Genomic DNA, 23729 nt, shown 5'->3' with positions numbered 1-23729 from the left:
ATTTTTTTCTCTTTTTCAATCTTTATTAGTATCATAATAATAAACATACCACAGTATTGATACAAAATTATTGGGAATACAGCATTGTAATTTTCATAGTTAAATATAAGCCCAGTTGACACATGAGTATTAAATCTCCCTATCATACATGATACAGATGAACAATATAAAACAAAGAAATCTATATAAAAAAATCATGAAAAAGAAAAAAAAACAAAAATATATCCCGGAAAAAAACTAACATAAACAATGTTAATCAACTAAACTAAAAAAAGGCATGGGCTGTTTTGTAACATCGTTAAAAAAAGGGAACCATTAGTGTTGTTGACTCCGTTCCTCTCACCATGTATTACAAAGAAATAAAATAAGTTTGGAAAAGGTCAAGTTACATCATATGAAAATGTTTAATAAATGGCCTCCAAGTCTTCTTCGAATTTAATAGAGGGATCATAAACAACACTTCTAATTTTTTTTTTTCAAATTTAAACACAACATAGTTTGAGAAAATCAATGAAATGTGGTGGGAGGATTAATCTCTTTCCAATTCAGCAAAATGGATCTTCTAGCCATTAATGTAAGAAATGCAATCATCCGACGAGCTGAAGGGGTTAAATGACTTGATTCTATCATTGGTAACCCAAAAATGGCAGTAATAGAGTGAGGTTGTAGGTCAATATTCTAAACAGTTGAGATAATATCAAAAATATATTTCCAATATTTTTTTCAACGAAGGACATGACCAAAACATTTGAGTTAGAGAAGCTATCTCAGAGTGACATCTATCACAGATAGAATTTATATGAGAATAATAACGAGATAATTTATCCCTAGACATATGAGCCCTATCTACTACTTTAAACTGTATCAACGCATGTTTCGCACATATAGATGAATTAACTAATTGAAGATGTTTTTCCCATTTTACAATTGGTACAATAATCTTAAGTTCCCTTTCCCAATCACTCTGATTTTTATTAGACATATTTTCATAATTATATCATAAATAATTGCTATTATACCATTCTGAAGAGGCTTTAAATCTAATTTTGTTTTTCCAAAATATCCATTGAATATACAAACGTTTGTAAATTCGGGAAGGTAGGAAAAACAGTATTTTAAAAAAATTTCTAACTTGTAAATATCTAAAAAAGTGAGATCTAGGCAAATTATATTTATTAGTTGTTCAAAAGACATGAAACAATTATCTGAAAATAAATCACAAAATCGTACTCTACTTTTAATTTTCCAAGCCAAATATTCTTAATCTATAGTAGTGGGTTGAAAAAAGAAATTAGATACAATAGGACTTGCTAAAGTAAATTGATTCAACCCAAAAAGAATTCCAAATTGAAACCATATATGTCAAGTATATTTAACTATTGGGTTATCCATTTGTTTATACAATTTAGAAAGAGTAAAGGGAAGCGAAGACCCTAAAATAGAACCCAATGAAGACCCTTGTAAAGAATTACATTCAAGATTCACCCAACGTGGACTTGAAGTTGCGTCCAACTCTCATAACCAAAAATTTAAATATCAAATGTTAATTGCCCAATAGTAAAATCTAAAATTCAGCAAAGCTAAACCTCACCTCCTTTTTAGATTTCTGTAAATGTCCTTTGCCTAACCTAGGATTTTTGTTCTGCCATATATATGAGGAGATTTTGGAATCAACATTATCAAAAAATAATTTTGGAATGAAAATTGGCACCACTTGAAATACGTATAAAAACTTAGGCAAAATAATCATCTTGATAACATTGATCTGACCGATCAATGATAAAGACATTGGTGACCATTTAGTAAACAAAAGTTTAATCTAATCAATTAAAGGTAGAAAAATTAGCTTTAAATAAATCTTTATGCTTTTTCGTAATTTTAACCCCTAAATATATAAAAGAGTCAGTAACCAATTTAAATGGTAAACATCCATCAATAGAAACCTGCATATTTAGGGGAAATAGTTCATTCTTATTAAGCTTAAATTTGTAACCAGAGAAATTACTAAACTGAGCCAACAAGAATAAAGTAACAGGAATAGATTTTCCAGGATTAGAGATGCATAATAACAAATCATCCGCATATAATGATAACTTATGTATTTCATTTCCACGGGTAATACCAAAAATGTTAGGTGAGTCTCGGATACCAATTGCTAAAGGTTCAAGGGCAATATCAAATAATAATGAACATCCCTGCCTAGTACCCCGAGATAGACGAAAAAAGGAAGATCTTTGATTGTTACTACAAACAGAAACTACAGGGGAATGATATATCAATTTAATCCAAGATATAAATATCAGACTGAAATTACATTTCTCAAACATGGTAACTAAATATGGCCATTCAACTCTGTCGAAAGCTTTCTCAGCATCTAATGAAATAATACATTCCAGGACGTTAAATGAAGGAGTATAAACAATATTCATTAACCTCCTAATATTAAAAAAAAATGAATAATGATTTTAAATAAATCCTGCTTGGTCCACAGAGATAATTTGAGGTAGTACCTTTTCTAACCTAGTTACTAATATTTTAGAAAAAAAATTGGCGTCTACATTCAAAAGCGATATCGGTCTGTATGATGCACAATCAGTAGGATCTTTATTCTTTTTAAGAATTAAAGAAATAGAAGCTTCATAAAATGATTGTGGTAATTTACCTAATCTGATTGCTTCTTTAAATATTCTAGACGACCAAGGAGAGAGAATAGAGGAAAAACTTTAAAAATTCCACTGTAAAACCATCAGGACCAGGTATTTTGCCAGAGTTCATTGTTATTTCTTCATCTGTAATAGGAGTTTCTAATGTTGAACATTCTTGGGGTGATAATTTCGGAAAGTTCAATTTCCTTAAAATATCATGCACAGTGTTAGAGTCATGAGGAAAATCAGAATTGTATAAAGAAATATAAAATTCTTGAAAAGTTTTATCTCGTCATGATCAACTGTCAAAGTGTCATCATGTTTACGAATTTTGATAATTTGACGTTTAACCGAAGTAGTTTTCAATTGATTAGCTAATAATTTACCCAATTTATCACTATGAATATAGAACTCACTTCTAGTTTTCATTAATTGATTTTCAATTGAGGATGTTAATAATAAGTTATGTTCCATTTGAAGTTCGACTCTCTGTTTGTAGAGCTCCTTACTAGGAGCAATAGAATATTTCTTATCAATTTCTTTAATTTTATCAACCAACAAAAATGTTTCATTCTTAATACGTTTGTTTAAACCAACAGAAAAAGAAATAATCTGTCCGCAGATATAAGCTTTAAAAGCATCCCAAACTGTGCCTTTGGAAATTTCTTCCGTAATGTTAGTTGGAAAAAAAGAAATCAATCTGTTCCTTCATAAATTTAACAAAGTACAGGTCTTGAAGCAAATTGGAATTAAATCGCCATTGCCTATTAGTACAAGTGGTATCCATTAACTTGATAGAAAGTTTCACTGGAGCATGATCTGAAATGGCGATAATGTCATATTTGCAGTCGATTACAGATGGAATTAGATGAGTCAATAAAAAAATAATCAATTCGAGAATAAGAATGATAAACATGTGAGAAGAATGAAAACTCTTTGTCCTTAGGGTGCAGGAATCTCAAACAATTATATATTCAACCCAACACAGCTCCCAGAGAGAAATAGGCCCTACGCCCTCCCCCATCCAAAGCGAGAAAGCTGACCAATAGACAGTCAGTGAGCTAAGAACTAAGTACCGGCCCCAAAAAAATCCTGTTGACAGAAAAAACTCCAGTCTTGCAAGGTCATTATGTCCCTATCAATACACAACATAAAAAGCAAAAGAACTCAGTATTCGAAAATATGAAAAGGTCACTTTAAACAAATCCAAAGAAAGCTGTATTAAAATAAAGCCTCAAAAAGGGATAAAATAAAGTAGTATCAAAAAAAAACAACAGACAATATATGAACAGCCAAATGTAAGCTTAATGAAACCTTATTTTAAATTCATATTAACAGAAGAAAAAACTTGATCAAATAAGAAGTATAACAGTTTTAGACTTCATCCTTCAGAAAATCTTTTGCATCTTCAACTGACTTTATTCTTTTTCACAATCCGTTCTTCAAAACAATACTCAGATGAGCGGGGAACCGAAGGGATGGTTTATATCCTTCATTATAAAATTCCAACATAACTTCTTTATATTTCATGCAATCAGTCAAAATTTCAGGTGAATAGTCTTCCACAAATCTAACCATGTAACTTTGGAAATCAATCATTCCTTGTCGCCGGGTATGGCAAATTAAAAGGCCCTTAATATGAAACTCCTGAAAGGTTAGTCCGACCGATCTGGGTTTCGCCGCTGAGGACAACGGCTTCAAAGTCAGAGAGCCAAAAGCTCGATTGAGCTTCGGCTCAGAAGTGAATAAAGCTGGGAAAATCTGCTTCAGAAAGTTTGCAAAGACTTCGAACGGTCAGCGCCTTCAACTGATTCTTCAAGACCCAGGATTTGCAAGTTATTTCTCCTGTTCCTGTTTTCGAGACTGATGATCCTTTTCAGCATTTTATCACTGGATAAAGATAACTCTTTGCAGAGTTTAATTGTATCTTCAATGTCCTCTTCAAGTGTCATTAGCTTCGCAGTATTCTCCTGAATTTGGTTCTCATGCTCAAATAAAGTTTGTTGAATTGTATCCAATTTGCTGTTAAGCCATTGAAACTCCTCAGAGAATTCCTATTTCTGCGATTTAAGGAAGTCACTGATTGAATCCAAAGTGACTGGGGATTCATCTTCTGTTTCTCTTTCTTTTGCAAATGCTCTGGTTCTTTTCCCAGCCATAGTAAAGCAGTATTGAAGTATTATAATAAGGTTTCAAAAAAAAAGACTGGTAGAGACAATTAAGTAAACAGGGTAGGAGCAATCGAAAAGCGACCAACAGGGCTCTGACTGCTTCTTATATCTAACATATGCTTCCTTCTTCCACTTGACGAGTTGCCTCACGTGTTTCGACAGCCACGGTTCCCTTTTCCTACCATTTTTTCCTTGCCTCAGTGGGCCAAACCTATCCTGAACCCTGCACAAGTGGTCCCTAAACTTCCTCCACATTACTTCTGTGCTTTCACCTTTGAACACCTGTTTCCAATTTACTCTCACTAGTTCCTGCCTCATCCATTCATAGTTAGCCATTCCCCAGTTAAGCACTTTCCCATTTTGTCTGTTTTTATCCTTTTCCATAGCTATGCTAAAGCTAAGGGAGTTGTGGTCACTCTCACCAAAATGCTCCCCCACCAAGAGGTCTGCCACCTGACCAGGTTCATTACCTGGAACTAGATCCAGTATGGCCTCTCCTCTCATCGGCCGGTCCCCATACTGTGTCAAGAATCCTTCTTGAACACACCTGACAAATTCAGCCCCGTCTATCCCCCTTGCAGTCAAGAGGTGCCAGTCAATATGAGGGAAGTTGAAATCACCCATAACTACAACCCTGTATTTCCTGCACCATTCTAAAATCTGCCTGCTTATCTGCTCCTCGGTGTCCCGAGGGCTATTTGGGGGCCTATAGACTACTCCCGGCACAGTGATTGATCCCTTCCTATTTCTGACTTCCACCCACACCCACTCAGTGGACACTCCCTCTGCAGCGTCCTCCCTTTCTACAGCTGTGATACTATCCCTGACCAGTAATGCTACTCCCCCCCTTTTCTACCTCCCATCCTATTCCTTTTAAAACACCTAAACCCCGGTACCTGCATCAGCCAATCCTGCCCTTCCTCCAGCCAAGTTTCAGTAATGGCCACAACATCGTAGTTCCATGTACTGATCCATTCTCTAAGTTCATCCCCTTTATTCCTAATACTCCTAGCGTTGAAATAGACACATTTCAACCCCTCGAACTGGCTACATGTATGTTTTGTCCCCTGTCTGTCCTTCCTCACCAACTCAGAACACACAGCATCATGCCCTTGTCCTTCTACCCACATCTCTGCACTCACATTCTGATTCCCACCCCCCTGACAAACTAGTTTAAACCCTCCCCAACAGCTCTAACAAACCTGCCCACCAGGATATTGGTCCCTTTCCAGTTCAGGTGCAGCCCGTCCTTGTTGTACAGGTCAGACCTTCCCCAGGAGAGATCCCAATGCTCCAGAAATCTGAACCCCTGCCCCCTGCACCAACTCTTCAGCCACACATTCAACTGCCATGACTTCCTGTTCCTACCCTCTCTGTCTCGTGGCACAGGCAGCAATCCTGAGATTACCACCCTTGAGGTCCTGCTTTTTAACTTTTTTTTCCCTAATTCCCCATATTCCTTCTTCAGGACTTCATCCCTACTCCTATCTATGTCATTGGTCCCCACGTGGACCACGACATCTGGCTGCTCACCCTCTCTCCTGAGAATACCGAGAACTCCATCCGAGATATTGTGGACTCTGGCACCAGGGAGGCAACAGACCATCCGGGATTCTATATCTTTCCCACAGAACCTCTTATCTGTCCCCTTAACTATCGAATCCCCTATCTCTACTGCTCTCCTCTTTTCACTCCTTCCTTTCTGAGCTGAGGGTCCAGTCTCGGTGCCAGAGACGCGACCACTACAATTTGTCCCTGGTAGCTCATCCCCACCAACAATATCCAAAACAGTATACTTATTGTTGATGGGAACGGCCACAGGGGTGCTCTGCTCTTTCTGTCTATTCCCCTTCCCTCTCCTGACAGTCACCCGACCTGTCTCCTGGCTTTTAGGGGTGACTGTCTCCCTGAAACTCTGATCTATTACTGCCTCTGCCCCCCGAATGAACCGATTTGACAGGAGCTGCAGCTGGATGCACCTCTTGCAGGTGTAGACATCGGAGAAAATTGTGCTGTCCCTGACTTCCACGTCCTGCAATCGGAGCACTGGACTGCCCTATCTACTGCCTCTATTACTGACTCCTAGGTTAATTAATTAAATAAACTTACCCGGTCTTACCTCACTGGGAGCAAGGTCATCCTCTGCCTCTGCTCGCTGAAATCTCTTGAGCCAAATCCCCAAAGCTCCACTCCTTCACTGGCCCACTCACTCACTAGCCGCTCCACTTGAGCTGCCCCTCTTTTTATTTGTCTGTTGAGTTTTTCAATTTTCAATTGCCCAATCAGCTGCTGTCTGCTGAGTCTGAGCTATCCAAATCTTGATTGACATGACTGCACAATCCAACTGCCAGAACCTCTCGAGCCAAAGCCTCAAAGCTCCACTCCTTCACTGGCCGCTCTCCACTCCAGTCCATATAAAACTCCAGTCCCAATAAGGTGAATACACAGCAGAAGAAACTCCTCCCACACTCAGTGACCAGGGTGCAGAACTGGGTGTGGTGAGCATCAGCAATAATTGCAGAGTTCAGCACCGACAGTCACTCTCGAAATTGCATTCAGCAATGGCGACGAACAAATATCCAGCAAGCAGTTTATTGAAACTTTCTCCCCAGTGTGAACCTGGTAGTGTGTCACAAGTGTAACATGCTGTGAGGTTTCACTGTTAATGTAATGGCCCCTCTGTAATGTTTCACTGCTGAGGTAATGGTTTCTCTGCAGCAGCAATGTTTAGGTTACGACTAGAGATAACAGGGTTTTGGAGTGCGGGGCTATCCAATGAGAGAAATGTTCTTTCTTGTGAGTCTGGAAGAGAGATTTTCACGGTCTTTTGCTGGGGAGAGATGAGAAGTCGCAAATGGAGAGAGTGGGCCCTTTTTCTTTTTTTCTTTACTAACCCTATAGTCAAAGTAAGAACTATAAAGCCCAATTGTTTATTCACATATTATGTACCGTTTGTTATTTCGGGGTACTGATTTGTAACAGGGGACACATCGAGCAGCATCCACCCAAATGAGATTTCTTAAGTTTGGCCGGGCTGGGGGGCTATCACCTCCTACATTAAGCTGCTTGCCGAAGCAAGAGTTACATAAGGTTAGATGACTGAGTGCATCCTTTCCAACATTTACAGCAGGTGAACAGCTTCTCCCCAGTGTGAACTCAATAGTGCACATTTGGTGCAGATGGCTGAGGGAATCTCTTCCCAAAGTCTGAGCAGGTGATCGGCCTCTACCCTGTGTGAACACGCTGGTGTCTCCGTAGGTTGGATGACCGAGTGAATCCCTTCCCACACACTGAGCAGGTGAACGGCCTCTCCCCAGTGTGAACAGACCAGTGTGCTTGTAGGTGGGATGACCGAGTGAATCCCTTCCCACACACTGAGCAAATGAACGGCCTCTCCCCAGTGTGAACTCGCTGGTGTACCTTCAGTTCAGATGATGTAGTGAATCCCTTCCCACATTTGGAGCAGGTGAACGGCCTCTCTCCAGTGTGAACTCGCTGATGTATCTTCAGTTCAGATGACTGAGTGAATCCCTTCCCGCAGTCTGAGCAGGTGAACGACCGCTCCCCGCTGTGAACTTCCTTGTGTGCCATTAGAGTGGATAACTGAGTGAATCCCTTCCCACAGTCTGAGCAGGTGAATGGCCTCTCTCCAGTGTGAATTCTCTGATGTATCTTCAGTTTAGATGACTGAATGAATCCCTTCCCACAGTCTGAGCAGGTGAATGGCCGCTCCCCACTGTGAATTCGCTGGTGTGTCAGTAGGGTGGATGACCGAGTGAATCCCTTCCCACAGTCTGAGCAGGTGAACGGCCTCTCCCCTGTATGAACTCGCTGATGTACCTTCAGTTGCGATGAGCAAGTGAATCCCTTCCCACAGTCTGAGCAGGTGAACGGCCTCTCCCCAGTGTGAACTCGCTGATGCACCTTCAGTTCAGATGACTGAGTGAATCCCTTCCCGCAGTTTGAGCAGGTGAATGGCCTCTCCCCAGTATGAACTCGCTGGTGTACCTTCAGCTGGGATGAGCAACTGAATCCCTTCCCGCAGTCCGAGCAGGTGAACGGCCTCTCCCCAGTGTGAACTCGCTGGTGTACCTTCAGTTCAGATGACTGAGTGAATCCCTTCCCGCAGTTTGAGCAGGTGAACGGCCTCTCCCCAGTGTGAACTCGCTGATGTACCTTCAGGTGAGATGAGCAAGTGAATGCCTTCCCACAGTCTGAGCAGGTGAACGGCCTCTCCCCAGTGTGAACAGACCAGTGTTCTTGTAGGTGGGATGATCGAGTGAATCCCTTCCCACACACTGAGCAGGTGAACGGCCGCTCCCCAGCGTGAACTCGCCGGTGTCTCTGTAGGACAGATAACCGAGTGAATCCCTTCCCACAGTCTGAGCAGGAGAATGGCCTCTCCCCAGTGTGAACTCGCTGATGTAGCTTCAGGTGGGATGAGCAAGTGAATCCCTTCCCACAGTCTGAGCAGGTGAAGGCACTCTCTCCAGTGTGAACTCGCTGATGTAGCTTCAGGTGGGATGAGCAAGTGAATCCCTTCCCACAGTCTGAGCAGGTGAACAGCTGCTCCCCAGTGTGAACTGACTGGTGTCTCAGTAGGTGAGATGAATTAGTGAATCCTTTCCCACAGTCGGAGCAGGTGAATGGCCTCTTCCCAGTGTGAACAGACAGGTGTGCTTGTAGGTGGGATGATTGAGTGAATCCGTTCCTACACACTGAGCAGATGAACGGCCTCTCCCCAGTGTGAACTCGCTGGTGTCTCTGTAGGACAGATGACGAAGTGAATCCCTTCCCACAGTCTGAGCAGGTGAATGGCCGCTCCCCAGTGTGAACTCGCTGGTGAGCCATTAGGTCAGATGACCGAGTGAATCCTTCCCCACAAATTTAGCAGATGACCAGCCTCTGCCCAGTGCGAAATGACTAGTGTGTCCACAGGTGGGAATACCGACTGAATCCTTTCTTACAGACAGAACAGGTGAATGGCCTTGCCCAGTGTGAACTTGCTGATGTACCTTCAGTTGAAATGACTAACTGAATCCATTCCCACTGTCTGAGCAGATGAATGGGTTCCCCCGTGTAAAATGACGGGAGTGCCAGTCGGTCAGATGATTGAGTAATTCCTCCCCACAGTCTGAGCAGGAAGGATGATCGAGTGAATCCCTTGCTCCACTTCTTAAATATCTGGACAGAGACAGCAAAACTGGTGTTTTGTGTTCGAGATTCCCGTAGACAAATTCCTTGTCATTTTTAACCTGTAAAAATATTTACAAAATCCATCATTGGGTGTTGGGCAATATTTCCGATGAGATCCCTTGAGTTTCAAGGTGTGATCTGGCATCACACTGTTACAGTGAAGTTAAATCCAAGTTGGAGAGAGAAATCATCTTCTAACTGGGCACAGTGCTGGTATCTGGAATGACCATCAAATTCTCTGATGCTCTTCCTGTCTCTATAAGAATGGGGCATTTCTGCCATTTCCAGTCTGTGACCTGGCTCAGTTTGACTCTCTGTGCTGGTATTATTCCCTGTTCCCACTGAGCTGCATGGGTTCCTGGTCCCACAGTAACTGGAACACTCACACAAATAGCCGGCAGTGCATTCCACACACCCACCACTCTCTGTGTAAAAAACTTACCCCTGACATCCCCTCGGTATCTATTTCCAAGCACCTTAAAACTATGCCCCTCGTGTTAGCCATTTCAGCCCTGGGGAACAACCTCTGGCTATCCACATGATCAATGCCCCTCATCATCTTATACATCTAAAAAAGGCTCTAAACATAAAGAAGGAAATTATACATTGCTTTGAGGATTTGTTGGAAGTATACAAAATTATGAGGGTATAGATAGGGTAAATGCAAGCAGCTTTTTCCACTCAGGTTGGGAGGGATGACAACCAGACATCATGGGCAAGTGGGGAAGGTGAAAATTTAACGGGAACATTTGGAAAAGCTCTTTACTGAAATGGTTGTGAGAGTGTGGAATGAGATGCCAGTACAAGTGGTGAATATGAGCTCCGTTTCACCATTTAAAAGAAGTTTTGATGGGAGCCTGGATGGTAGGGGGATGGAGGGCGAAGGTCCCAGTGCATTGACTAGATGGGCCAAATAGCCTGTTTCTGTACTGAACTTCCCCATGTTTCTATGACAGAGCAGCTGGACAAACTTGGTTGGAAGGGAAAAGGTAGGAGTGACAACGGAGCAGCAATGGCTGGAGTTTCTGGGAGCAATTCGGGAGCTGAGCGATCAATACATCCCAAAGAAGTGGAAGCATTGCAAAGGAAGGAGGACAAAATCCTGGCTGAAATGAGAAGTTAAAGCCAAAATAAAAGCCAAAGAGAGAGCAAACAAAAGAGCAAAAACTAACAGGGAATGGCCTTGCCAGTGTGAACTTACTGATGTACCTTCAATTGAAATGACCAACTGAATCCATTCCCACTGACTGAGCAGGTGAATGTGTTCCCCCTTGTGTGAAATGATGGGAATGCCAGTCAGTCAGATGATTGAGTGAATCCCTCCCCACAGTCTGAGCAGGAAGGATGATCGAGTGAATCCCTTGCTCCACTTCTTAAATATCTGGACAGAGACAGCAAAACTAGCGTGTTGTGTTGGAGATTCCCGTAGACAAATTCCTTGTCAGTTTTAACCTGTAAAGAGATTTACAAAATCCATCAATTGGTGTAGGACAACAGTTCAGATGAAGTCAAGGTGTGATCCGACATCACACTGTTACAGTGAAGTTCAAACCAAGTTAGAGAGAGAAATCATCTCGTAACTGGGCACAGTGATGGTATCTGGAATGACCATCAAATTCTCTGATGTTCTTTCTGTCTCTATGAGAATGGGTACAGAGGAGATGTGAGGGGCAAGTTTTTTTATGCAGAGTGCTGAGTGTGTGGGATGGGCTGCTGGCGACAGTGGCAGAGGTGGATACAATAGGGTCATTTAAGAGACCCCTGGACAGGTATATGGAGCTCAGAAGATTAGAGGTAATTTCTCAGGTAAGGACATGTACGGCACAGCTTTGTGGGCCAACGAGCCTGTCTATGTTTCCACTGTCCCCAATCTGTGACCTGGTTCAGTTTGACTCTCTCCATTTGTATTATTCCCTGTTCCCAGTGAGCTGCATGGGTACCTGGCTCCACAGAAACTGAAACACTCTCACATACAAATAGCCTTTGTTGACATGCAGCTGGGAGTTTCTTTTATGCGTTATTAACTTGAAGTGCCACAGTTTTAACACCATATAAACAATTCCTGCTGAGATGAATGGTTGGTCCGCACAGCTGTTAAAAGGACTTAGTGTGAATTTTTGTATTATTTCAGGTTCTTGTCACAGTCACAGAAAATTACAGCACAGAAACAGGCCCTTTGGGCCATCTAGGTGGTGCCCAGCTGCTTAAACTTTCTACTCGCATACCCCTACCATCCAGGTACCTACACAAACCTCTTAAATGTTGAACTTGAGCTCGCATGCACCACTTGTGCTGGCTGCTCATTCCACACCCGGATGACCGTCTGTGTGAAGATGTTCCCCCTCATGTTCCCCTTAACGTTTCACCTTTCACACTTAACCCATGGTCTCTGGTTGTAGTCCCACCCAATCCCAGTGGAGAAAGTCAGCTTGCATTTACCCCATCTATGCCCCGCTATCACAATCAAATCTCTGCTCAATCTTCCACATTCCAGGGAATAAAGTCCTGATCTGTTCAATCTTTCCTTATAACCCAAGTCCTCCAGACCTGGCAACGTCCTTGTGAATTTTCGCAGAACTCTTTCAACCTCTTTTACATCTTTCCTGTAGGTAGGTGACCACAACTGCAAACAAGACTCCAAATCAGGCCTTACCAATATCTTCTACAATTCAACATAACATCCGTAAGACCGCAAGAAGCTGCAGAAGATCGTGAACACGGCGCAGCACATCACACAAACCAATCTTCCGCCCGTGGACTTACTTTACACCGCACGCTGTCGGAGCAGTGCGGCCAGGATAATCAAGGACACGACCCACCCAGCCAACAGACTTTTCGTCCCTCTTCCCTCCGGGAGAAGGCTCAGGAGCTTGAAGACTCGTACGGCCAGATTTGGGAACAGCTTCTTTCCAACTGTGATAAGACTGCTGAACGGATCCTGACCCGGATCTGGGCCGTACCACCAAATATCCGGACCTGCCTCTTGGTTTTTTTGCACTACCTTACTTCCCATTTTTCTATTTTCTATTTATGATTTATACATTAAATTTTTAATATTGACTAATTTTAACTACTTTTAATATTTTAATATTTAATATTTGTAATCCAGGGAGTGTGAAGCGCAGAATCAAGTATCGCTGTGATGATTGTACGTTCTAGTACAAATTGTTTGGCGACAATAAAATATAAAGTATCTATCATTGTCAGTACTTTGGTTCATGAAGGCCAATGGGCTGAAATCCTGCTTTCCGTCCCTATCTTACTGTGACACCACTTTCAGTGAACTAAGGACCTGTATTCCCAGGTCCCTTTCTTCTACAACACTCCACCGTGCCCGACCAGTCACTGTGAAAAACCTGCCCTGGTAGGTCATAGCAAAGTACAACAACTCACACTTGTCTGCATTAAATTCCATTTTCCATTTCTCAACCCATTTTCCCAGCTGGTCCAGATCGCACTGCAAGCCATGACAGTCTTCCTCACTGTTCACTGCACCACCAATCTTGGTGTCAGCCACAAATTTGCTGATCCAGTTAACCACACTATCATCCAGATTACTGATATAGATGACAAACAATAACAGATCCAGCACTGATCCCTGTGGCATACCACTAGTCACAGGCCTCCAGTCAGAGAGGCAACCATCTGCTACCACACACTGGCTTCTCCCAAAGACAGTGTCTCATCCAATTTACTGTCTCATCTTGAATGCTGAGTGACTGAACCTTCTTGACCAACCTCCCATATAAGACTTTGTCAAGTGCCTTGCTGAAGTCCATGTAGATAACATCCACTTCCTTAACTGATAACTTCCTCGAGAGACTCTACAAGATTGGTTAGACATGACCTACCGTGCACAAAGCCCTGATGTCTATCCTTAATCAGTCCACATCTATCCAAATACTTACAGCATATCTCCAGTTCCTGCACACACGTTCCAATAACTTTCCCACTGCTGATGTCAAGCTCACCAATGTACAATCTCTTAGTTTATTTTTAGAGCCTTTCTTGAACAGCGGAACAACATTGGCTGTCCTCCAATCCTCCAGTACCTCACCTGTCACCCAGGATGATTTAAATATCTGTCCTTGTGCCCCGACAATTTCTGCACTTGTCTTCCGCAGGGTCCCAGGGAACAACTTGTCAGGCCCTGGGGATTTATCCACGCTAATTTGCCTTAAGACAGCAAACACCTCCACCTCTGTAATCTGTACAGGATCCATGAAGTTGATGCTGCTTTGCCTCACTTCTATAGACTCTGTGTCCATCTCCTGTGTAAATACGGTTGCAGAAAAAAATCTCCCACATCTATTTTGTCTCAGATGTCTGATCTTGTTCTGATCTTGCACAGGATTAATTTTTTTTCCCCTTGCAATCCTTTTTGCTCTTAACATGTCTGCAGAATCCCTGTGGATTCTCCTTCACCATGTCTGCTGGGGCAACCTCATGCCTTCTTTGTCTTTCATAAGTGTTCACTTGAATTTCCTGTACTTCATAAGTATCCCATTTGTTCCTATCTGCCTGTACCTGGTATGCACCTCCTTTTTATTGATCTGGGAGATGAAAGCCAAAGGGGTGATAGAGCTGCATGGTAGGGGGTGGGGGTGGGGGAGGGTTAAACTAAAGTTGCAGGGGGAATGGGAGCCTGAATAACAGAACAGATACTGGAGAGGCTGTGGAGACAGTTGCTGTTGAGACCTCAAAGACAGGATTGACAAAGTTAAGCATGGTGCAGTGAATATGCTCAATCCTGTATACTTCAATACAAGGAGCAGTGCAGGAAAGGCGGATGTGTTCAGGGCATGGATCAACAGCTGGAATTATGACACTAGGATCTGGCAACTGTGGCCTGGGACAGGCTGCTTTATGGCAAAGGTGTGCTTGGTAAATTGAGGCCTTCAAAGCAAAATTTTGTAAACACAAAGTGGGTATGTGCTTTTCAGAATAAAAGATAAAGACAGAAACTGTATCTCTTGGTTTTCAAGAGATATCGAGACCCTGGTGAAGCACAAAATGGAGTTGCATAACAGGGATAGGCAGGTAGGTTCTTATGGAGTTTAAGAAATGCAAGAGAACACATAAGAAATAACTCAGGATGGCTAAAAGAAGGAATGACGTTGCCCTTGCAGAAAAGATGAAGGATAATCCTCAGTGATTCTGGAGATAGATTAAGAGCAAAAGGATTGCAAGGCACAAAGTTGGTCCTCTGGAAGACCGGAATGGCAATCCATGTGTGGAACCAAAGCAGATGGGGGAGATCTTAAATATTTTTTTTCATCTCATTTACTCAGGAGATGGACACAGTGTCAATGAGAGTGTGGAAAAGCGGCATTAAAATCATGGACCCTGCACAGATTAAAGAAGAGGAGATGTTTGCTATCCTGAGGCAGATTAGGGTGGATAAATCTCCAAGGCATGACAAGGTGCTCCCTCGGACCCTACGGGAGGCAAGTGTAGAAATTGTTGGGGCCCTAGCAGAGATAATTAAATCATCCTTAGTGCTGGAGGAGTTATCCGAGGATTGTTGGATAGTCAAAGTTATTTTGCTGTTCAACATAGAACATAGAAATCTACAGCATATTCCAGGCCATTCAGCCCACAATGTTGTGCCAACCATGAAACTTACTCTAGAAACTGCCTGGAATTTCCCTAGCACATGGACCTCTATTTTACTGAGCTCCATGTACCTATCTAGGAGGCTGTTAAAAGACCCTATTGTATCTGCCTTTACCGCCACTGCTGGCAGTGCATTCCACGCACCCACCACACTCTGTGTAAAAAAACTTACCCCTGACATCCCCTTGGTACCTACTTCCAAGCAGCTTAAAACTATGCCCCTCTTGTTAGCCATTTCAGCCCTGGGGAACAACCTCTGACTATCCACACGATCAATGCCCCTCATCATCTTATCCATCTGAAAAAGGCTCTAAGCATACACAAGGAAATTATACCATTTCTTTTGGATTTGTTAGAAGTATACAAAATTATGAGGGTATAGATAGGGTAAATGCAAGCAGCTTTTTCCATTGATGTTGGGTGGAACGACAACTAATGGTCATGGGTAAGTGACTTCCCCATTTATACAACACAATACAATACAGCACAATACAGGCCCTTCGGCCCACAATGCTGTGCCGAACGCTACTTACTTCAGAAATTCCCTAGAGTTCCCCATAGCCCTGTAGTTTTCTACGTGCCATGTACCTATCCAGGAGCCTCTTAAAAGACCCTATTGTATTTGGCTTCATCACAGTCGCCGGCAGCCCATTCCACGTACTCACCACTCTGTGTAAAAAACTCACCCCTTGTGGTGATATCACGTGTCAGGACGTGACTGGACCTAACATGAGCAGAAATGAAGCATGATCGAGAAGCATGGCAGTGTAAAACGTGGTTTTGTTGCTGTTAAATACAAGATCAATTCTGCAGAATATGGTTTGTTATCAGTAACCCACGGTACGTATAAAGAACACAACACCCCGACATCTCCTTCGTACCTGCTTCCAAGCACCTTAAAACTGTGCCCTCTCTGCAGATTTTCTCTTGTTTGTGACTGGAGGCAGAACAAAGGTGATTTTCACAACAGCTGATGTAAAAGATTTTGTTCCCTTTCTCCGAGTTCCCGATCCTTGCATTTAGACAGCTGGAGCTCAGCTCTGTCTGAGAGACCCATCGGTTCCCATTCCCTCATCAGCCGGAAGCTCCCCGGGGCCCGTGTACGGATGGTGGGGCTGAGAGAGAGGGAAGAGAGCAGGACTGTCCCGGGATTGCGGGTCACGGAGTCCGGAGTCACAACAACTACCCGAAGTCGGTGTTGAAAATTAAGCACGGAAATTCACTCTCACCTTCACCCGATACTTGCAAGGCCTTTGTGTACTGCGCGCATGCGTGACATTCTCTGAGGTCAACAGCGCTGACGCCTGCGCAGTTGATCGGTGCTGCAGCATCAGCGAAATTTTTAACACAGAGCTTTATGGGTAATCAGAGTACCATTAACAGTTCCTGCAAGCACCGGTTCTCTGTCCATACCCCAGAGTTTTTTTTTGTGTGTAGAAAATTCAGCAGCTGTTTTAACACAGAAAGCGGCTCCAGTAAACAGTACACTCAATATCGACGTGTATCTAATGCCAAAGTACAATCCTCTTACAAAGGCAGATATGAAACACAAGAGATTCGTCTGTTGCTGGAAATACAGAGACACACACACGAAATGCTGGAGGAACTCTGCAGTTCAGGCAGCGACTAAGCAGACGAGTACACAGTCTAAGCATGCTGAAGTGGCTCGGCCTAAACGTTGTCTATTTAATCCTCTCCACGATTGCTGCCTGATCTGTTGATATCCACCAGTATTTTGAAGAAATTAACCACCCTTTTTTCGATCAACCAGTTTCCAAATGTTTCTGATCTTTCACTTGTATCCACATCCTGCTGGTCTGATTCCTCTTCCTCTTCCTTCTGGTAAGCTCTAGACCCCATCTCTTTCTGGAGACGCAGAGCCCTGATTCAGGCTGGAAACTCTTTGGTTTCTGACTCTGCTCCGAAGAAGATTCACTCGCTAGTCTGCTGTCAGACTTTAGAGGTGCATTGCGACAACCCAGCTGTCTGAGGCATAGACCTTTGAAATTAGTGAAAATGACACAAAACTTGAAAAGAGCAGGGAAGAAGGAGTTTAACCATCTTAGTCCAGAGCCCTGAACAACGTCAAAACCACAGTGAGCTCATCGTCTTATTCAGCCTGGAGAAAATCATGCAGGAAATTCATGCAGGTGTACAGGATGATTAGAGGCATTTGTCGTGTGAATGGCCAGAGGCTTTTTCCCAGGGCTGAAACGGCTAACACGAGGGGGCTTAGTTTTAAGCTCCTTGGAAGTAGGTACAGAGGATATGTCAGAGCTAAGATTTTTAAACATAGAGAGACAATAGACAATAGACAATAGGTGCAGGAGTAGGCCATTCGGCCCTTCGAGCCAGCACCGCCATTCACTGTGATCATGGCTGATCATCCACTATCAGTATCCAGTTCCTGTCTTATCTCCATAACCTTTGATTCCACTATCTTTAATAGCTGTATCCATCTCTTTTTTGAAAGCATCCAGAGACTTGGCCTCCACAGCCTTCTGGGGCAGAGCATTCCATATATCATCCAATCTCTGGGTGAAAAAGTTTTTCCTCAACTCCGTTCTAAATGGCCTACTCCTAATTCTTAAGCTGTGGCCTCTGGTTCTGGACTCATCCATCAGCGGGAACATGCTTCCTGCCTGCAACATGTCTAATCCCTTAATAATCTTATATATTTGAATAAGAGAGGTGTGTATGTGGAATGCACTTCCAGCGACGGTGGTAGAGGCGGATACAAAGAGACTCCTCAATTGGTACATGGAGCTTAGAAAAATAGAGCGCTATGTGGTAGGTTTCTTGAGTTGGTTACATGGTCGGCACAACACTGTGGGCCGAAAGGCCTGTAATGCGGCGTAGATTTATGTGATTCTATGGAATTCAAGCGAAATCTCTTCTCCCACGGAGTGGTGACTAGTTGTAACCTGTCATCACAGGGAGAGTGAGAGGGGAGCGGCAATGATAGGGCAGCGACAGAAACATGGGCAGGGACCGGATAGACTGAGTGGCCTCTCTAGTGTACGTTGTGAGTTCTGCTGAGACAGTAAGCACCTGCGACACGGGATTTGATACAGAACTGATTTATCTTTCACAGATCCACAATATTAAACACCAGTCTAGTTTGAGGCTAACATCAGCAGAACAGACTCCTCCAATGCTCAGTGACCAGGGTTCAGTACTGGGTGCGATGAGCAGCCGCACGAACTGCAGAATCTGTCAGTAACAGTCCCTCATGAACCTGCAGCTGCCTTCAGTCACCGTGATTTAACACAGAGCTGATTTGACCTTCCTCCCTGATGTGAAATTACTGGTGTTGCAGCAGCTGGGATGTTGTAAATCTCTTTACTCACTCCGGACAGAAATGTGGTCTCTATTTATTGTGAACTCACCGGAGCATCACAAGGTGAGTTAACTGAATGAGTCTCTTCGCACACACGGAGCAGGTGAACGGCCGCTTCCCAGTGCGAAGCTGTTGGTGTATCTGGGATGTCCGACTGAATCCCTTCCAAAATGAGAGCCAGTGAATGACATCACACTGCTATAACGTCATGGCAATGTATCCAATCAGATCACGGACATGGACACGTGATCGGGATCTCCTTGTAGCGAGTGGGGCGCTGTCTTCTCCAGCATCTTCGCCTCCACATTCAAGGATCGGCGGCATTCAAGCGCTGGTGAACTGACAGATACAGCGGAACTAACGTGCTGTTGTGTTTGAGATTCCCATACACAAATCCTTTGCCTCTTCTACCCAGTTAAAAGTTTACAAAGCACGCCAAGTGGGCGAAGGACATTTCAGCTGAGATAATTTTGGTCTCCATGGTGATCTCTGATTAAAAACTCTGTCACAGCTCAAAACAATTTGGAGGAACAACACCTCATCTTCTAACTGTCCACAGTTCAAGCATTCGGGCATAGTGTCAAACTCTCGGCAAATCAAAGTGAAAAAAAGACTATCAAACACCGAATGTTCACAGAGAAATATATCGTGCAAACGTCCTTGTGTCTGGAAGAATTATTTTCCTCGCCCTGCCGTTTAGTAACGCCTCTGATGCTGTCTTTCTATTCCTTTGTTTCTGTGTCGACGGGGGATCTTATATTCCCCCAAACCTGTGTTGAGTTGTGGTCACCCCTCACCGGGACAAAGTCTGCCATTTCTCCAATGTCCTGCCGGTGACCACAGTAACACTATCTGCCTTTCACCCTGCACTCATAAATTCCCTGCTGTGCAGAAACCTGCCCGTGTCTGAACTACACGCTGCATTCGGTACACCTGTATACCTGTGCGTTGATGCAAATAGCGAATCAGTCAATCATGCGGCAGCATCTCAACACATAAACATTGTGCAGATATGATGACGAGGTTCAGTCCCTGTTGAGACCAAACGTCAGACAAGGGAAGAAATGTGATTGAACTGACTTTGAGCGTGGGATAATTATTGATGCCAGACGGAATGGTTTGAGAATTTCTGAAGTGACTCAGCTTCTGGGATTTTCACGCACATCAGTGAATCAAATAACCACACGTTGCCACAGCGGCGTGCGGAAGAGCATCCGTGAACACACAACACGTCGAGCCTTGTCGTGGATGGGCTGCAGCGGCAAAAGGCGGCACCGGCTTCCACTCCTGTACCTGACAACCCGGCCACTGAGTGGGTGTTTACTGAAGTAGCTTCAACTGCAGAGGAGTCAACAGGTTCACCACCTTATGGGAAATGTACTTCCCCCTCATCTCCGTCCTAAATCTAATTCCCGAATCTTGAGGCTGTGATCCCCAAGTGTAGTCTCACCCGCCAGTGGTAATGATTTCCCTGCCTCTGATTTACCCATCCCTCTTTCATTACTTGGTTCATTTCAGTCCGATCCCCTCTCTTTCTTCTGAAGTGCAGTCAGTTTACTCCCAGGAGACACATAGGCTTAACCCCGTCATCACTATAATCTATTCCTCGGTACTACCTCTAGAGCCAAACCAAATTCCGTGACATAATGTTGCAGGTCTACAAAACTATGGTTAGAATACATTTAGAGTATTGTGCTCAGTCCTAAACGTCCAACATTGACCATAGCACTGTGCAGCACAGGAACCGGCCACTCGGCCCACAAAGTTGTGCCGACCAGCATGAGTGGAGCTACTGGAAAATGGGCTGAAAACTTTGCAGATGTGATTCAATGCAGGAAAGTGTAAGGTGTTGCGCTTTGGGAGCTCCAACCCGGGTAGGAATTACACAGTAAACGGTAGTGAATTGTGGCGTGCGGGGGAACAGAGAGATCTGGGAATACAGTCCCATAATCCCGAGACAGGGTCACAAAAAAGCTTTCGACACCTTGGCCTTCATAAATCAAACTACTGAGTACAAGAATTGTGACGTTATATTGCAGTTGAATGTGACGTCAGTGAGGACAAACTTCTATTGTTTGTCGTTCTGATCAACAATCTACAGGAAATATGTGAATAATTTGAAAGATTGCAGAGAAAATTTTAATGATGTTCCCAGGACTTTGGGATCTGCGTTATAGGGTAATATTCAATAGGTTGGGTCTTGCCCAAATGAGGCTTTACCACTTCAGGTTGGATGACTCTAGAGGAGATCATAGGTTAAGGGTAAAAGATGAAATACTTAAGGGTCAGAGGAGAGGGAAGTTCACTCAGATGTCGGTGTGTGTGTGGAATGAGTTGTCTGGGGAAGTGGAGAACGTAGGTTCAATTGCAACATTCTGTAGCCACTTGGATAGCTACATGGATTGGGGGGGGAGGGGTGGATAGTATGAAAGACTCTTTTCCGGGTGCAGGCCGATGGGACTAGAGCAGGGAACAGGTCAGAACAGTTTGGAAGAAACAAGGTGTATGTTTATGTGTGTTTTGTTCAATAAGTACAGCCCATCCCAAAGAATGCTCTCCAGTAATTTACATATCCTGACGTGAGGTGGGTCATTGTATTCCAATATTATTCATCCGGCTTCCTAAATAATATAATAACATTTATCCCTGGCTTTCTGGGATCTTGCTTGTGGCTAGAGAGAGGACAAATGTATTGCTGAAGTCCCCAGTAATGTCATCTACTCCATCTCACAATAATGTGCAGTGTAGCCCCCCAGGCTCTGGAAGGTTCTCGAACTTAATTCTCTTTAAGTCAGTGGACAAGACCTCCTTACTGGTGCGGTATTTACAGCAGGAAAAATACCCTTCAGCCCATGTGCCAAAGCGACCGAGATCTGCATTCGATTTAATTCCAGTTTCAGGGGGAATGGGTCAGACGCAGACAGACAGAACTAGTTTAGGTGCTCACCTGGTCGGCATGGAAGGGCTGTGTTGAAGGACCCGTGCCAATGTTGAAAGGGATGGATCTCTTCCGAGACATTGATTCTGTATCTTTCAATAGATGCTGCCTGACCTGCTAAGTTTCTTGAATTTTTTGCATCCCGTTCTGGTCAACATTCAGTCGAGAAGATGTCTTGTGCTGGGAGAATGCAGTGGAGGTTTACCGGGACTCTGGGATACGTGTCATGGGGTGAGATTGGATTGTGTTGAAGTCCAGTGTTAATGTGCAGAAGGATCCCAGGATCCAGTTCATCGCTCCCGGAAAGTGGCTGCATGGGACAATGAGATGGTAAAGAAGGCGTACGGTCTGTTTACTTTTAATAAGCGTGGCAGTGAGCCCCAATGTCAGGTAGCTGGGTTGCAGTTTACTAAATCTCTAGATGAACCGCATCTGGCATATTGCATTATATTACCGGGAAAATGTCGATGCTTTGGACAGTGAGTAGAAGAGGGTAAACATGACGCTGCCTGGATAAGGAGAGATTGAGCAATCGAGGGATATTTGCTCGGGAACAGTAGAGGCTGAGGAAGGCCACACCGAGGAGTATGGGTATATGAGAGTCGCAGACAGAGTGGATAGCCGCTTCCTTTTTTCCTTGAGGAAGAAATGTCTGATACCAGAGGGAATGTATTTAAGGTGAATGGGGGAAACAGCATCTCATTACAAACAACAGAAAATCTTCCGATGCTGGAAATCCAAGCAACGCACACAAATTGCTGCAGGGACTCAGCAGGCTCGGCAGCATCGATGAAAAATAAAAGTCCAGTCGACATTTCTGGTCGGGAACCTTACAGTCCTTTTTCGCAGCATTTATTTATTTGTTTGTTCATTTGTTTGTTTGTTTACTTATTTAAATTTAGTGTAATTTTGTATCATTTCCAACCACTCCTGTTGTAATAAAACAACTTATGTAAGCCAGTGATGTTAAACATGATTCAGAATGTTTAAAGGAGATGTTCTTTACGTTTTTTTTTTCATTCTCATCGTGGCGGGTGTCTGGAAGGATTGCCGAATGTGATGGTGGAGGCCGATTCCATGGAGGTTATCAGATACCACATGAATGCGTAAACATGGAAGGATGTGCACCTTGTGTAGGCAGAAGGAATGGCTGTAGTTAGTCATGAAATTGTCCGTTCGATTAGTTCAGAACAACGCAGTGAGCAGGAGGGCCTGTTCCCCTGCTGTACTTTTCCATGCAGGCGAGACCACAGCGGAGTAACTGTGCGCATTTCTGGTCGCCCGCCTCAGGGAGGACGTGTTTAATCTAGAAAGGCGCAGAAATGACTCACGAATTTGTTTGCTGGGACCGGAGGACTCGAATCAAAAGGAGACGGTACGGTGACTGTGCAATGATCCCAACACCGAGGGCGATGCAGCACCGATTATCCTCCCCGACCCTACCCTCAGATTCAATTGTAGGTGACGTTAATGGTGGCAAATGGCACAACTGGTCCATAATGGAAGCGGTGTGACGTAATTCACAAACACCGTCATTGAGTTGTTGTGCTCGCAATGAGAGGTGGTGCGTGACGTAATGACCAGAGTCTGAGGGGATTATTTTTAGGTTTCCTCATAATGGAAGTAAAGGCACACGAACGGGGCATGTTTTGTTCGCAAATCTTACGAGCTCGCAGTAAATGAGCTCTGATTCCAGAATTTGTACCCGCGCCTGCAGCCCACAGTACTGATAGCATAACTAAGAAAATGCATGTGAATTGCCTCCCCTCCCTCACCTCCAGCCACACAGTGACTGTGGGTAGAACTTACCAACAGGATGGGAC

At 43.7% G+C, this 23729-nt stretch overlaps 2 protein-coding genes across 3 annotated transcripts in view; one reads left to right on the top strand and one right to left on the bottom strand.

The window, feature by feature from the left end:
* Window positions 1-9667, bottom strand: part of LOC140208556 (uncharacterized) — a 211476-nt gene extending 201809 nt beyond the window's left edge. The window contains exons 1-2 of the mRNA XM_072277304.1: window positions 9636-9667; window positions 8237-9047 (exon numbers count right to left, since the gene is read on the bottom strand). Coding sequence (XP_072133405.1) covers window positions 8237-9047; window positions 9636-9667 — 843 coding nt within the window. The remainder of the gene's footprint in view (window positions 1-8236; window positions 9048-9635) is intronic.
* LOC140208517 (NACHT, LRR and PYD domains-containing protein 3-like) overlaps window positions 1-23729 on the top strand; it is a 467255-nt gene that overhangs the window by 265415 nt on the left and 178111 nt on the right. The window lies entirely within an intron of this gene.

The sequence above is a fragment of the Mobula birostris genome, chromosome 13, assembly GCF_030028105.1.
Source record: "Mobula birostris isolate sMobBir1 chromosome 13, sMobBir1.hap1, whole genome shotgun sequence".
Classification (NCBI taxonomy): Eukaryota; Metazoa; Chordata; class Chondrichthyes; order Myliobatiformes; family Myliobatidae; genus Mobula; species Mobula birostris.
Note: the sequence above shows the minus strand (reverse complement) of the source record. Positions and strands in the feature narration are given on the sequence as shown.